Source organism: Bufo bufo, chromosome 3 (genome assembly GCF_905171765.1).
Source record: "Bufo bufo chromosome 3, aBufBuf1.1, whole genome shotgun sequence".
In the NCBI taxonomy this organism is placed as follows: domain Eukaryota; kingdom Metazoa; phylum Chordata; class Amphibia; order Anura; family Bufonidae; genus Bufo; species Bufo bufo.
In genome coordinates, this window is record NC_053391.1 from 156,841,206 (window position 1) to 156,856,380 (window position 15,175).

Sequence of the window (15,175 nt, forward strand, 5' to 3'; positions counted from 1 at the left end):
GCAACATTTTTCCATTCTTCAACAGTCCAATTTTGGTGAGCTTGTGCAAATTGTAGCATCTTTTTCCTATTTGTAGTAGAGATGAGTGGTACCCGGTGGGGTCTTCTGCTGTTGTAGCCCATCCGCCTCAAGGTTGTGCGTGTTGTGGCTTCATAAATGCTTTGCTGCATACCTCGGTTGTAACGAGTGGTTATTTCAGTCAACGTTGCTCTTCTATCAGCTTGAATCAGTCGGCCCATTCTCCTCTGAATTCTAGCATCGACAAGGCATTTTTGCCCACAGGACTGCCGCATACTGGATGTTTTTCCCTTTTCACACCATTCTTTGTAAACCATAGAAATGGTTGTGCGTGAAAATCCCAGTAACTGAGCAGATTGTGAAATCTTCAGACCGACCGGTCTGGCACCAACAACCATACCACGCTCAAAATTGCTTAAATCGCCTTTCTTTCCCATTCTGACATTCAGTTTGGAGTTCAGGAGATTATCTTGACCAGGACCACCCCCCTAAATGCATTGAAGCAACTGCCATGTGATTGGTTGACTAGATATTTGCATTAATGAGAAATAGAACAGGTGTTCCTAATAATTCTTTAGGTGAGTGTATAAGAGACTCCCCAGCAGCCATTTTCTGCTGTTGTTTTTGCAGTTCTGAGAGAGAGAGAAGGAACATTGCTGTGCTAGTGCTTTCATCTAGATCCTATACCTTATCCAATTACATTAGATAGTTACTTAGCTAATATACACTGCTCAAAAAAATAAAGGGAACACTTAAACAACACAATGTAACTCCAAGTCAATCACACTTCTGTGAAATCAAACTGTCCACTTAGGAAGCAACACTGAGTGACAATCAATTTCACATGCTGTTGGGAAAATGGGATAGACAACAGGTGGAAATTATAGGCAATTAGCAAGACACCCCCAATAAAGAAGTGGTTCTGCAGGTGGTGATCACAGACCACTTCTCAGTTCCTATGCTTCCAGGCTGATGTTTTGGTCACTTTTGAATGCTGGCGGTACTTTCACTCTAGTGGTAGCATGAGACGGAGTCTACAACCCACACAAGTGGCTCAGGTAGTGCAGCTTATCCAGGATGGCACATCAATGCGAGCTGTGGCAAGAAGGTTTGCTGTGTCTGTCAGCGTAGTGTCCAGAGCATGGAGGCACTATCAGGAGACAGGCCAGTACATCAGGAGATGTGGAGGAGGCCGTAGGAGGGCAACAACCCAGCAGCAGGACCGCTACCTCTGCCTTTGTGCAAGGAGAAACAGGAGGAGCACTGCCAGAGCCCTGCAAAATGACCTCCAGCAGGCCACAAATGTGCATGTGTCTGCTCAAACGGTCAAAAACAGACTCCATGAGGGTGATATGAGGGCCCGACGTCCACAGGTGGGGGTTGTGCTTACAGCCCAACACCGTGCAGGACGTTTGGCATTTACCAGAGAACACCAAGATTGGCAAATTCGCCACTGGCGCCCTGTGCTCTTCACAGATGAAAGCAGGTTCACACTGAGCACATGTGACAGACGTGACAGAGTCTGGAGACGCCGTGGAGAACGTTCTGTTGCCTGCAATATCCTCCAGCATGACCGGTTTGGCATTGGGTCAGTAATGGTGTGGGGTGGCATTTCTTTGGAGGGCCGCACAGCCCTCCATGTGCTCGCCAGAGGTAGCCTGACTGCCATTAGGTACCGAGATGAGATCCTCAGACCCCTTGTGAGACCATATGCTGGTGCGGTTGGCTCTGGGTTCCTCCTAATGCAAGACAATGCTAGACCTCATGTGGCTGAAGTGTGTCAGCAGTTCCTGCAAGACGAAGGCATTGATGCTATGGACTGGTCCGCCCGTTGCCCAGACCTGAATCCAATTGAGCACATCTGGGACATCATGTCTCGCTCTATTGCACCACAGACTGTCCAGGAGTTGGCAGATGCTTTAGTCCAGGTCTGGGAGGAGATCCCTCAGGAGACCGTCCGCCACCTCATCAGGAGCATGCACAGGCGTTGTAGGGAGGTCATACAGGCAAGTGGAGGCTGCACACACTACTGAGCCTCATTTTGACTTGTTTTAAGGACATTACATCAAAGTTGGATCAGCCTGTAGTGTGTCTTTCCACTTTAATTTTGAGTGTGACTCCAAATCCAGACCTCCATGGGTTGAAAAATTTGATTTCCATTTTAAATTTTTGTGTGATTTTGTTGTCAGCACATTCAACTATGTAAAGAACAAAGTATTTCAGAAGAATATTTATTTAATTAATTCATATCTAGGATGTGTTATTTTTGTGTTCCCTTTATTTTTTTGAGCAGTGTATATAATACAGATAGTGGGAGATAGTCAGTGTAGGTTAGATAGTGATAGAATGTAGGTTCCAGTGCAGGGTGTTAGGTAGTGTGATAGGAATTACTGTTTCTCTGCTGTCCATACATACATGCTACAGACATAGTGCTGTGATGTCACAAAAATACTTAGTGTACCAATCAGTAATATCTACTCAGACCTGATAAAATGTGAAGTTGCATGTATTGCGCAAAAAATATGAGCATCATTAGTGCCGATTTGCGCAATTGCGAAAATAATGACTGGTTAATTGCGAATATTATGCAAAAATTAGCGAAATATCGCTAAAACGAATATTGCCTATGCCGCTCATCACTACTCTGTACACCCAGGTAGCGATCCCTAGTCACTTCCTAGGACTCCCTGTGTATGCCCTGGTGTGGTAAATCCCAGCTCTGTAAGGGGGTCACCAAGGATGCACATTAGGGAAAGAAGTATTATTCTCCAGCTGTGTTCCGATGAATTTCAATGGGTGGTATAGCCCAAAACATCAGGGGGCGATTGGTAATATGAGTACAACCCTGGTATGCTATCCCATAGGGCTTTAAGAGTGGTGCCTCCCAGAGCGTATGGCTGCTAAACCATAGGAATAGGGGCTGCAGTGCGTATGGCATGTACAGTCCTTGCATCTGATGTGGAATATTTAACCATGTGAGATCGACTATGCCCTTTCAGGTAGGATAACAATATAGGTGTGGCATTTTGTATGTCAGGCAACAGATTCCGTTAACGGTCCAGATGGTGCCGATCCTTAATTACGTCATCAGATCCTGCAGAATGTTGGGGGTGGGTGAAGGTCTTCCTGGCAGATACAGGCTAAACACACCGAGGTATTCCCCATTGCATGCATAACAATGACTTAATCAAGATTTATGCTTGGAGCACCTGTATTCAGCGCAATGGAGATAATAAAATGCAGTCACAGGAGCCTTTTCGGCAGGATGGATATTAAAGAATAAAAGTGGCCATCATTGTCCAAACTATCACAAAGAAGAGGACTGATGAATAATTTGATCAGATAGTGACCGGATATCATTACAATTCGATGGTATACCTCATAGTGCATGATACCCATATACTGGACTGGATACAATTATTTTCTCTGAGGCTCCCTTCACACTGTTTGGGATATTGTCCTTAGAAGAAAAGATGAGGGCTACCATGAGTCATGTGTCATGTCCCCACATTCATGTGTGGTTCTGCTTTTTATCCAAGTGAGTGGATCCACTGACAATTTTGAAGACCACTGCCATGAATAAAAAATGGTATCAGAACATCCTCCAAGAGCAACTTGGAATATACACGTTACAAGGAGGACATTAACATAATGTGAATAGTTCCTAAAGAAAGCAATTTTTAAAATATATTTTCTAAAATTCCTTGATAAGGAAAATGTAATGTAAGGGTCCATTCACATGTCCACAAAATGGGTCCGCATCCGTTCCGCAATTTTGTGGAACGGGTGCAGAAACCATTTATTTTCAATGGGGCCGGAATGTGCTGTCCGCATCTGCATTTGCAGATCCGCATTTCCGCATCCGTGCTTCGGTTTCCGCAAAAAAATAGAACATGTCCTATTCTTGTATATATAAATATATAGATTTCCCTTCAAAATAGATAAATGTATATATAAATATATAGAGGGTGAGCCGTCCTACTACCAAATTCCATATCCTATTCTTGTCCGCAATTGCAGACAAGATTAGGCATTTTCTATTATAGTGCCGGCGATGTGCGGTCCGCAAATTGCAGAATGCACATTGCCGGTGTCCGTGTTTTGCAGATCCGCAAAACACTTACGGATATGTGAATGGACCCTAAATGTAATGTTATATGTAAATGTAATATTTTTGAATTTTAAAGGGCTTCTGTCACCCCACTAAACCTTTTTTTTTTGCTTACTTATAATCCCCACACTGCGATTTATGCCTACATAATCAAATTAATAATTTTGGTCCTGTAGATTTTGTTTAAAACATGCTTTACCTTGCTACCAGCAAGTAGGGCGGCTACTTGCTGGTAGCAGCCGCATCCTCCGATCCTAAAGACGCCCCCTCCGCATTGTGATTGACAGGGCCAGGGAACGGAATCGTTCTCTGCTGGCCCTGCCTGTTAGCATTCAAAATCTGGCGCCTGCGCCGCGGCCGTACCTGTCTTCAATCGGCGCAGGCACACTGAGAGGCGGCCCTCGCTCGGCCGCTCCATCCTCAATGCGCCTGCACCGGGTGTAGATGTGACGTCATGGGCGCAGGCGCATTGAGGATGGAGCGGCCGAGCGAGGGCCACCTCTCAGTGCGCCTGCACCGATTGAAGACAGGTACGGCCGCGGCGCAGGCGCCAGATTTTGAATGCTAACAGGCAGGGCCAGCAGAGAACGATTCCGTTCCCTGGCCCTGTCAATCAAAATGCGGAGGGGGCGTCTTTAGGATCGGAGGATGCGGCTGCTACCAGCAAGTAGCCGCCCTACTTGCTGGTAGCAAGGTAATTTGCATATTTTAAAAGCATGTTTTGAACAAAATCTACAGGACCAAAATGATTAATTTGATTATGTAGGCATAAATCGCAGTGTGGGGATTATAAGTAAGCAAAAAAAAAAAAAAAAGGTTTAGTGGGGTGACAGAAGCCCTTTAAGGTCATCAATACCAGATTGGCAGGGGTCTGACACCTAGCACCTCTGTCAAACAGCTGTTTGAAGAGTACCTTGGCTCCTCACAGCTTACCAATCACAGTGCCTTCCATTGCATAATAGCTCAGTCCCATTCACTTGAATGGGGCTGAGCTGTGCCTAGGTCATGTGACTGATGAACGTGACATTTACTTTCACACAAGTATTCTGTGGACCTGTGTATTCCACAGACTGTGGTCAGTGGCATACACGTTTAAAAGTGCAAGTTTAATAGGCATCCGGTGGAGCTGTGGTGTATAAAGAACTTGCCACACTTTCTATTTTTTGGATAATGAATGTGACATCACAGGCCTAGGAAGAGGCAGCGGTGCTCATGGAGCACTGCAGCTTCTTCAAACAGCTGATCAGTGGAGGTGCCGGGTGTCAGACCCCAACGGATCAGATATTCATGATTTATCCTGAAGACAGGTCATCAGTATTAAACCCCTTCAAACATGAAAAAGAGAAATGTTTTGTGTACTTTAAATCTAAGAAAATAATGTTCTTTATATTTTAGAGAAGGACAATTTCAGCATGAAAGGGCTTTCGGAATATCTTCAAAAGACCTTTTTAAAGCAATTTACAGGTAACTTGCCTATGTAGCAATCACTGTTCATAATAAGGCTTGATTGAAATTCTAATTCCATTTTATATGCATCACATATTTCCTGAGTAAACACTGAATTAACATAGTTCTTGTTACAGCTGTGGGTGTGTTACAGCTGTGGGTGAAGCACCTAGGGATCAGGCAATACTCATGGTCTAGAAACAGGCAGAGGTCAGGGCAGGCAGCAGTGACATAGCGTGTGTTGCCATCACCCGGGGCAAACCTAGTTTTGCGCCCCCTAACTTTTGGACACGCGCCTTTTTGTAGAACGACGCCGCACAGAATACCAAGACCAATATTACCAATAATACTATACAAGAGACAAATACTGCAAATATCATTAACATGTATTAGCAGTTCTTAACCCCTTAGTGACCATGCACATTTTTTCAAAATTGCATTCTAAGAGCTATAACTTATGTTTTTTCATCAATATACCTTTATGAGGCCTTATTTTTTGCAGGACAAGTTATAGTTGAAGTGAGACAACCTTTTAAAACATGGCATCCTAACTAGGACACATTGCAGGATCTCATAACATACAGGGTTCCATATTGCTTTACATACCTTGTCATTGCTAATTCCCATTTTGGCTCCATGCATGCCTCAACCTAACCAGCACTACTGAAAGTAATACAATTAAATTGCCATCTGATATTCTCAGTGAGGCCTGGCTGGGGCATGGGGCCTAATGAGGACTAACTATGGATTAAAGCCTCATGCACACGACCATTATTTTGGTCCGAATGTGAGCTGCAGTTTTTGAGACTTGGATGCGGACCCATTCACTTCCATTTCATGTGCTGTCCATATCCATTGCTCCGTTCCGTGGTCTGCAAAAAAATATATAACCTGTCCTATTCTTGTCTGTTTTGCGGACAAGAATAGGCAGTTATATCAATGACTGTCCGTGCCTTTCGGCAAATTGTGGAACGCACACGGACGTCATCCGTGTTTTGCGGATCTGCAATTTGCGGACCGTAAAACACATAACGGTCGTGTGCATGAGGCCTAATACAAAGGATTATTACTGTGGGGGCCTAAGTGGAATTTGCCTTGATATTAATTTATAATCAAATAACAATATATAAGCAGTTGGTTCTACAATAAATCTATAAACTCCCAATAACAAATAAAACATCTAAAATATTCAACAATATTGGATAAAAACCATATATATCATATGCAATAAATCTAATTTATGAGTATAAATCTCATGTACACATAATTCTGGATCAAATGTCCACCGCAGGGTACTCATGGCTGAAACAACAACACCAAAGTACTGTTCTCTCTAGATATATTCGTTACAATAAATGCTTGTGTGAAAGGTAAAACATGCATATGATGAGAAGTAGCACATTAGAAACATTAAAAGTAAATAGTGGGGCACCCGCTGTAGAAACACTGAATGTAAATATCTGGGCCAGTCCAATCCTGGTGCTCTAGGGTTCCACTGACCCACCAGAGTACCAGAGCATCTACTGGTTGGCCTAGGCTCTAATGCCATAGTGGGCCCCAAAAAGGATTTGGAGCTTTGGAGCTAATCGCTTGCCAGCAGGGTCTTTTTCTTTAATTTAAAACTTATTAGACCAGGGTCCAGCAATGCCAGCTGCTATGAAGCTACAACTCCAAATCCCACAACATGCACACTTGCTCCGCTGTTCTTGTAACTTTATAAAAGTGAAAGGAGGATTTTGGGAGTTGTCGTTTTAGAACAGTGTAAGTGCTGGAGGTTGCTGATCCCTCTATTAGACTATATTGATGAAATAACTAGAGATGAGCGAATTAAAAAAAAAATTATTATTCGGCCGGTTCGGCAAATTTTTTGAAAAAATTTGCTTCGATCCGAATTTATTCGTGGCGAATCTAGTAAAAAATCTGCTATTTCCTTACTGCAGAGAGCCTTTATAGTGGTATGGAACACTGTGCCTTGCAGTAGCACGCATAGGAAGTCTCCTCTGGCAGTGAAATAATACTGTGAGTCAGTATGACATGCAGATGACAGGCGTCACTCTTAGAATCACTGCACACTTCACTTATTTGGGCAGGCACAGGTCCAAAACTGACCAAATAACTCAAGTATGAACTGAGCCTTACAGGTTGATGTTAGTGCCAAAAAGAAGCGCGCTCCTTTTACAACATCGTCAGCTAATTCCACATAGATGTCTACAGAACCTATTCTATTAAACGCTTATACAAGTAGAGCCCCCCGACAGAGTGGAGTGGGTGTCAACAGTAAGTTTGTGATGACGTCACTGAATATTTGGCCCTTCCACTGATCCGTCAGAACAATAACCCACAAAAAACGGATCCTGTCTGTGGAGCATCCACCTTCACTCGGTCAGCATTTGGTCAGTAATCCATCAGTATTGCTAATGCCAAAAAAAACAGATCCAAAACAGAGATGACACGTGAACGGAATATTTGCATGTCTTTTGTGTTTTGTACCCACTCCTGTTTTTGGCGACCAAATTTATAAGCCAATTCTGATAGGATACATACATACAGGTCATACACAGACAAGATCCGTTGTGTGTCTCATTTTTCCTTCCTTCTGACAGATCAGAAGAAGGGTCAAACAAATGATGATGTCAGCCAGGCCGAAAGGCAAAATAGTCATGAAGTGGGCTCAGTCATGAAGTTGGAAGGGTGGGAACAGCATGAGAAGCCCACAGAGTGGCCCTATTACATAGTGGTGAGGTGGAAGCAGTATGAGGAGGCCACAGAGCGGCCCAATGACAGTGTATGGAGGTGGCGGCAGCAGCATCAGGAGGTGGCCAGAGAGTGGCACAATGACAGTGTGGAGGTGGCGGCAGCATCAGGAGGCCACAGAGTGGCAAGGTGACATAGTGTGGAGGAGGCAGCAGCATGAGGAGACCACAGAGTGACCCAGTGACAGAGTGGGGAGGTGGGTGGCAATAACCCGCTGATGATGGTGGGTGTAAGAAGGAACACTTGGCATCAGATGTGTGGCATCAGGCGGGTGGCAGCATCAGAATAGCAGCTGAGGCAGGTAGCCAGAATAAACCGGTCTCCTTTGTCAAAGTGTTGGTGCGGCACAATGGATGATCTAGTCTGATGCATCAGGCATTGGTGGGTGGAAATCCTGGCTGACCCACGCCTGATTCATCTTGTCAAAGGTCAGTCTCTCCACATTTTGGGTGGACAGGCAAGTTCTTCTTGGGGTAACTATGGCCCCTGCTGCACTAAACACCCGCTTTGATGCCACACTACTGGTCGGGCAGGACAGCTTTTCCAAGGTAAACTCCACCAGTTGATGCCACAAATCCAGTTTGGCTGCCCAGTAGTTCAGCAGATCTTCAATGTGGAGTGGCAGGGTGCTGTAGAAGTATTCTACCACCTACTGGTTCAGGTCCTGCTCCAGGTCTAGCTGCTGCTGATGCTGCTGGTGAGTAGTTTCTTCACTAGGTGGATGAAGAAAGCTGCTCATCACTGACTCTAGACTCAAGTTGCTGCTGATGGAGCTGGAACTGCTCCTCTTCCCCCCGCCACAGCAGCCATGGCAGAGGAACGTGAGTGCAGAGGGCCCCCCGGTCAGGCCTGTGAGAGGATGGACGATGGTGCAGATAGGCAGCGGACAACTGACTACATAGGATGTCTCTATAGTAGTTCAGTTTGTCATCCCTCTCAGCGGGTGTAAAAAAGGCCCCCATTTTGGACTGGTAGCGAAGGTCCAACAAGGTGAAGAGCCAGAAGTCAATCCTCTCCCGAATGGTGACAATTCGGCTGTCACTATGCAAGCAAGTGCGCATGCATCGGGCCATTTGTGCAAGTGACTCGGTCCCTCCATCTCCACTGCATACTGCCACGGTGTGTCTGGGTCCTCTGCCTCCTGTTCCTCCTCGCCCTGTAGCTCCTCTGGCTGCTACTGCTCCTCCTTTCCTGTCACCTATGTATAAAAAACACCCTTTTCGCTAAACATTGCTTGTGCTACAATGTCCTCCTCCTCCTCCAGTTCAGCCCCCACAGGGCTCATGTGGCCTTGAGATCTAGGCACCACATCTCCAGTTCCCTGACCAGCCAGATTTACCAGCATCTGTTCCAGGACATGAAGCAGTGGAATGACATCCTTCCTCCCATAGTCCACTGACAAATAACGTAGCCTCCTCAAAGGGCCTGAGCAAATGGCAGGTGCCACTGGCTGGGATCGAAGTTACACAGGGGAGTACTGTTGTACGCTTGGATCATCAATAAATCGTTTATGGCCTTTCTCTGTTTGTATAGTCGGTCCAACATATGGTGGAATTCCAACGGTGGAAACGCTGCATATCAGCCTATGTTGGGGGATGCCGTTCTGCCATTGCAGCTCAGAGGGTGTGCTTTGAGGTGTACGAGTGGCTGAGGTGCATGGAAAGTTTCCTGGCCATTTTTAGGATGTCTTGCAGATGGGTGGAAGACTTCAGGAACCGCTCAGCCCTCCTTGACGCAGCGCCGACACCATGTCCTTCCCATTGTCTGTCACCATAGTTATGATTTTGAGTTGTCGTGGAGAAAGGATTCGATTTAGTCATAAAGGACATGGAGCAGTTCTTCTCCTGTGTGACTCCGTTCACCCAGGCAAACGAGGTGCAGAACAGTGTGACACCGCTGTGCCCTGCACGTTTGGTAAGCTGGAGGGGCACTGTGAATAGTCCCTGCAGTGGAGGCTGAGGACACGGTGGAGGATGAGGAGGCAGAGGCGGACTTTGTCGCAGGACCAATGGTGTGAGAACGTGGAGGCGGAAGCGGCATCACCTGGCCAAGTTGCTGGTGTGGCTGTGCAGGAACCACATTCACCCAGTGGGCCATAAAGGACATGTATTGTCCCTGACCATAGTCACAGCTCCACACATCGGCGCTGCCGTGCACTTTGGCAGACACCCACAGGCTCAAGCACTGGCCCACCTTCTGTTCTACATGTGTGTGCAGGACTGATTCTGCCTTATTGGCAAAGAAATGACAGCTTAGGACTCCCCACCTCAGCTCGGCACAAGCCATCAGTTCTGTGAAAGGTGCAGAGTCCACCACTTGGAAAGGGAGGGACTGCAGCACCAGCAACTTGGACAGGAGCATGTTCAGCTTCTGCGCCGTTGGATGAGTGCACGCATACTGTTGTTTCTTGGCAATCGCTTTGGTGATCGATTGCTGATGGAATGACTGAGGAGGAGTAGGAGGGCAAGGAGCAGGAGCATCAGGACCAGCAGATCATGGGAAGGACAGAAAGCTCCCAACAGCTGAGGCGGTGGAGCCTCGACTGCCTGAAACCGGTTGCATGCCACTGGGTGATGCAGCGGTTGCTGCTGCAAGCTGGACCATCACATTGGAGCCACGGTTCTCCCAGGCCACTTTATCGTGATGCTGTATATGTTGACACAGGGCCGTGGTGCCAACATTGACACCCTGGACACGTTTCACCTTCTTCCCAAAGATTCTACAGGTGGCTATGTTCACCATCTCTGGCGGCTTAACAAATAAACTGCCACACCGCCGAGTTGGTGATTTTACCCCCAACACTACGCACTGACTTACTGCTACCGCCACTGCCTCCGTGAACCCATGCACTGCTACTTCCTGGGCAGGTAGGCTCATGCAAACCAGGTAGACTTCCCCGGGCACGTTTGGCTCCCGACCTCCCACTGCTGCCACCCTGCTGACTCCCGGCCACACTAGCAACTTACTGGCTCCACTGCTGCCTCACTGGCAAGCTGCCACCTTCTTTTCCCGATGATGAATACACTTAGTCACCCGGCTCCCAAGTGCGATCAGCTACATAATCATCATCGAGTACTGTCTGCAAGCCACTGATGTCCTCCTCAACCGTCTCTGGGTCAGGAGCCTGACCACTCGCAACACCAGCTCCCACACCACTCTCCTCATCACTACTTGTCCGCCTAGTGGAGAAAGCGGTGGATGTCTCCTCTACATCTTGGCTTGCAAGTTGCTGCTAAATGTCTTCCAGTAGCTTTTCCTGACTATATAGTGGATATGAGTCCACAGCATACAATACTTCTCTGACTGAGGGAACAGAAAAGGACAGAGGCAGGTATAGGACAGGTCCGGGCATGGGTCCTCCTTCCGAGCCATGCCAACTAAGCAAACCCACTGACTCTTGGCTGGTGGTGTCTGATGTAACTTGCAACAAAGTCGAAGATCGAGTCAACCATTCAAGAACGCTGTGTTGCTGGTCAAGACACGACCACTAGCTTACACTGGGAGCTCAGGCCTCTCGAAGTGACCCCTTCTGCCACGGCCCCTTACTCTGCTGTGACCTCTGCCTGTGCCAGAATCATTTAGGCCTCTGCCACTGCATTGTGCAGGGCTTGGCACTTCTCTGTCTGACATACTGTTAGATCAAATAAATAAATAAAAAGCTAATAAAAACACTCTAAAAAAGTCTGTAATTTTCTCACTTCACCACACAATGGCTAATAAGTCCTTTTTTTCACACTAATACACACAAAAAAGAGCTTTAGAACATATAACTGCACTGCTGAACGGCAAATATACTTTTATTTTGCCACTAATACACGGCAAAAAGGGCTTTAGAAAATATACTGTAACTGCACCGCTGATTGGCAAATATACGAGTGTAGCAGGGTTAACACACATGCTTTAAGACATGTTATCTAAACTAAATGCAACTAAATGCCTTAAGCAATTGATTTTCAATAGCTTTTGTTTCAAGATAACGCGATGAGTTAAGAAATTTGAGATAAGAGTGTATGTGTTACCCCTACTACATCTGTATTTTTATTTTGCCACTAATACACAGCAAAAGAGCTTTATAACATATAATTGCACAGCTGAACGGCAATTATATTTTTATTTTGTTACCAATACACAGCAAAATGGGCTTTAGAACATATAACTGCACCGCTGAACGGCAAAAATATATATTTTTTGCCACTATTACACAACAAAAAGGCCTTTAGAACATATAACTGCACTGCTGAACAGCAAATATATTTTTCTTTTGCCACTAATACCGTACACGCCACAAAAGGCTTAAGAACATATAATTGCACCATTAACGGCAAAGATTTTTTTATTTTGCCACTAATACACGGCAAAAAGGGCTTTAGAACATATACTGTAACTGCACCGCTGATTGGCAAATATACGAGTGTAGCAGGGTTAACACACATGCTTTAAGACATGTTATCTAAACTAAATGCATTGAGCAATTGATTTTCAATAGCTTTTGTTTCAAGATAACGCGATGAGTTAAGAAATTTGAGATAAGAGTGTATGTGTTACCCCTACTACATCAGTATTTTTATTTTTCCACTAATACACAGCAAAAGAGCTTTAGAACATATAACTGCACAGCTGAACGGCAATTATATTTTTATTTTGTTACCAATACACAGCAAAAAGGGCTTTAGAACATATAACTGAACGGCAAATATATTTTTCTTTTGCCACTAATACATGACAAAAAGTGCTGTCATTTTTAGCACTTCACCACACAACAGCTAATACGCCCTTTTTCCCACTAATACAAGCCCAAAAATGCTTAAGAACATATAACTGCACGGCACAAGGGCAAATAAGACAGAAATATTAATTTGTAATAAACCCTGTTAATGGCTGTAACACCCCAATAACAAGAACGGTTTGCTGGAATTACAGAGCTCCATAATGGCAATTTGGGTGCCCAGTCAGTGCAGAAAGGTGTAATAGGATTGTTCCTATTACCCAGGCTGTAACCTCCCCTACTGAACCCTGTTTAACATAAATGCTGTGGAATGATTCCTCACTATCCATTTCCTACACCTTAAATAATCTTTCTCTGCACTTGTAAATCATTTTTTTAGCACAATGACGTTTTTTCTAGCACTGTTCCTAGCGCCTGCTGACGTCTCTCCCTGCACTTAGTACACTATAAAATTACAGAATCAAAGATGGCTGAAGCTATTTATAGGGCCGTGACATCACAGGGCTGGCTGCTGATTGGCTGCATGCACAACATTATGGGTGATCCCACCTTCCTAGAGTTCCTTGCTCCATGTCCTCCATGTCCTCACACGTGAAGCAGCCACGAAGCGTGAGGAATTTCGGATTCGGTGCGAATCTAATTTTTCCTAAAATTCGGATCGAATTCCACTTCATCAACTTCGATTCGCTCATCTCTAGGAATAATGGTTGGCCCCAATAATAATTTCTCCTAATGGGCCCAAGCAACCCCAGTTTGACACTGGGTGCTACGCAGACTTTTAAAAAGTCCCCTCATATTAAATTTCCCCAACAGAATGCAATAAAACTCTTTTCTGTTTTAATTTTTAAATGAGTAATATTAGAACAAAAAAAAAATGATAAAGTATTGAAGGCAGCAATAGTTTTACCTTGGCCTTCATGAGTAATTGGTTCTTTTTTCACCAGAAAAATTACAATCTTTTCTGATATAAAGCAAAACTAAAGTGGAAGCCACTAAACTAATATAGTAGATCTAAGCAAGCTTACATGCCTCCCTTTCAACTAGTAGCACCCCACTGTTATTCAATTAAGTTGGATATCAATGAGCTCATATACACGGGAACATTTTTGTTGGTGTTCTCCCCAGGTTAAGATGCTGTGACATCACATGAGTGTTTGTCTTGTAAGCTACTCTGATGTCACAATGGGGTTTGTGCAAGCTCTAGTTACATAGTTACATAGTTAATACGGTTGAAAAAAGACATTATGTCCATCAAGTTCAACCAAGGGATAGGTGGGGATGCGAATCCCAAAAGGAATTGAGACTCTGATTTCTACACGTTTTTATAAGCATTAATGCTTTTTTACTTTTAAGAATTACAGGTCCTTCTCAAAAAATTAGCATATTGTGATAAAGTTCATTATTTTCTGTAATGTACTGATAAACATTAGACTTTCATATATTTTAGATTCATTACACACAACTGAAGTAGTTCAAGCCTTTTCTTGTTTTAATATTGATGATTTTGGCATACAGCTCATGAAAACCCAAAATTCCTATCTCAAAAAATTAGCATATCATGAAAAGGTTCTCTAAACGAGCTATTAACCTAATCATCTGAATCAACTAATTAACTCTAAACACCTGCAAAAGATTCCTGAGGCTTTTAAAAACTCCCAGCCTGGTTCATTACTCAAAACCGCAATCATGGGTACGACTGCCGACCTGACTGCTGTCCAGAAGGCCATCATTGACACCCTCAAGCAAGAGGGTAAGACACAGAAAGAAATTTCTGAACGAATAGGCTGTTCCCAGAGTGCTGTATCAAGGCACCTCAGTGGGAAGTCTGTGGGAAGGAAAAAGTGTGGCAGAAAACCCTGCACAACGAGAAAAGGTGACCGGACCCTGAGGAAGATTGTGGAGAAGGACCGATTCCAGACCTTGGAGACCTGCGGAAGCAGTGGACTGAGTCTGGAGTATAAACATTCAGAGCCACCGTGTACAGGCATGTGCAGGAAATGGGCTACAGGTGCCGCATTCCCCAGGTCAAGCCACTTTTGAACCAGAAACAGCGGCAGAAGCGCCTGACCTGGGCTTACAGAGAAGAAGCACTGGACTGTTGCTCAGTGGTCCAAAGTACT

General features: G+C 44.9%; 1 protein-coding gene across 2 annotated transcripts in view; it reads left to right on the forward strand.

The window, feature by feature from the left end:
* The window catches only part of LOC120994863 (acetylserotonin O-methyltransferase-like), a 248,960-nt gene that overhangs the window by 87,136 nt on the left and 146,649 nt on the right, over positions 1-15,175 (forward strand). For both annotated transcript variants that reach the window (XM_040423729.1, XM_040423730.1), the window contains exon 4: positions 5,525-5,593. In XM_040423729.1, coding sequence (XP_040279663.1) covers positions 5,525-5,593 — 69 coding nt within the window. The remainder of the gene's footprint in view (positions 1-5,524; positions 5,594-15,175) is intronic.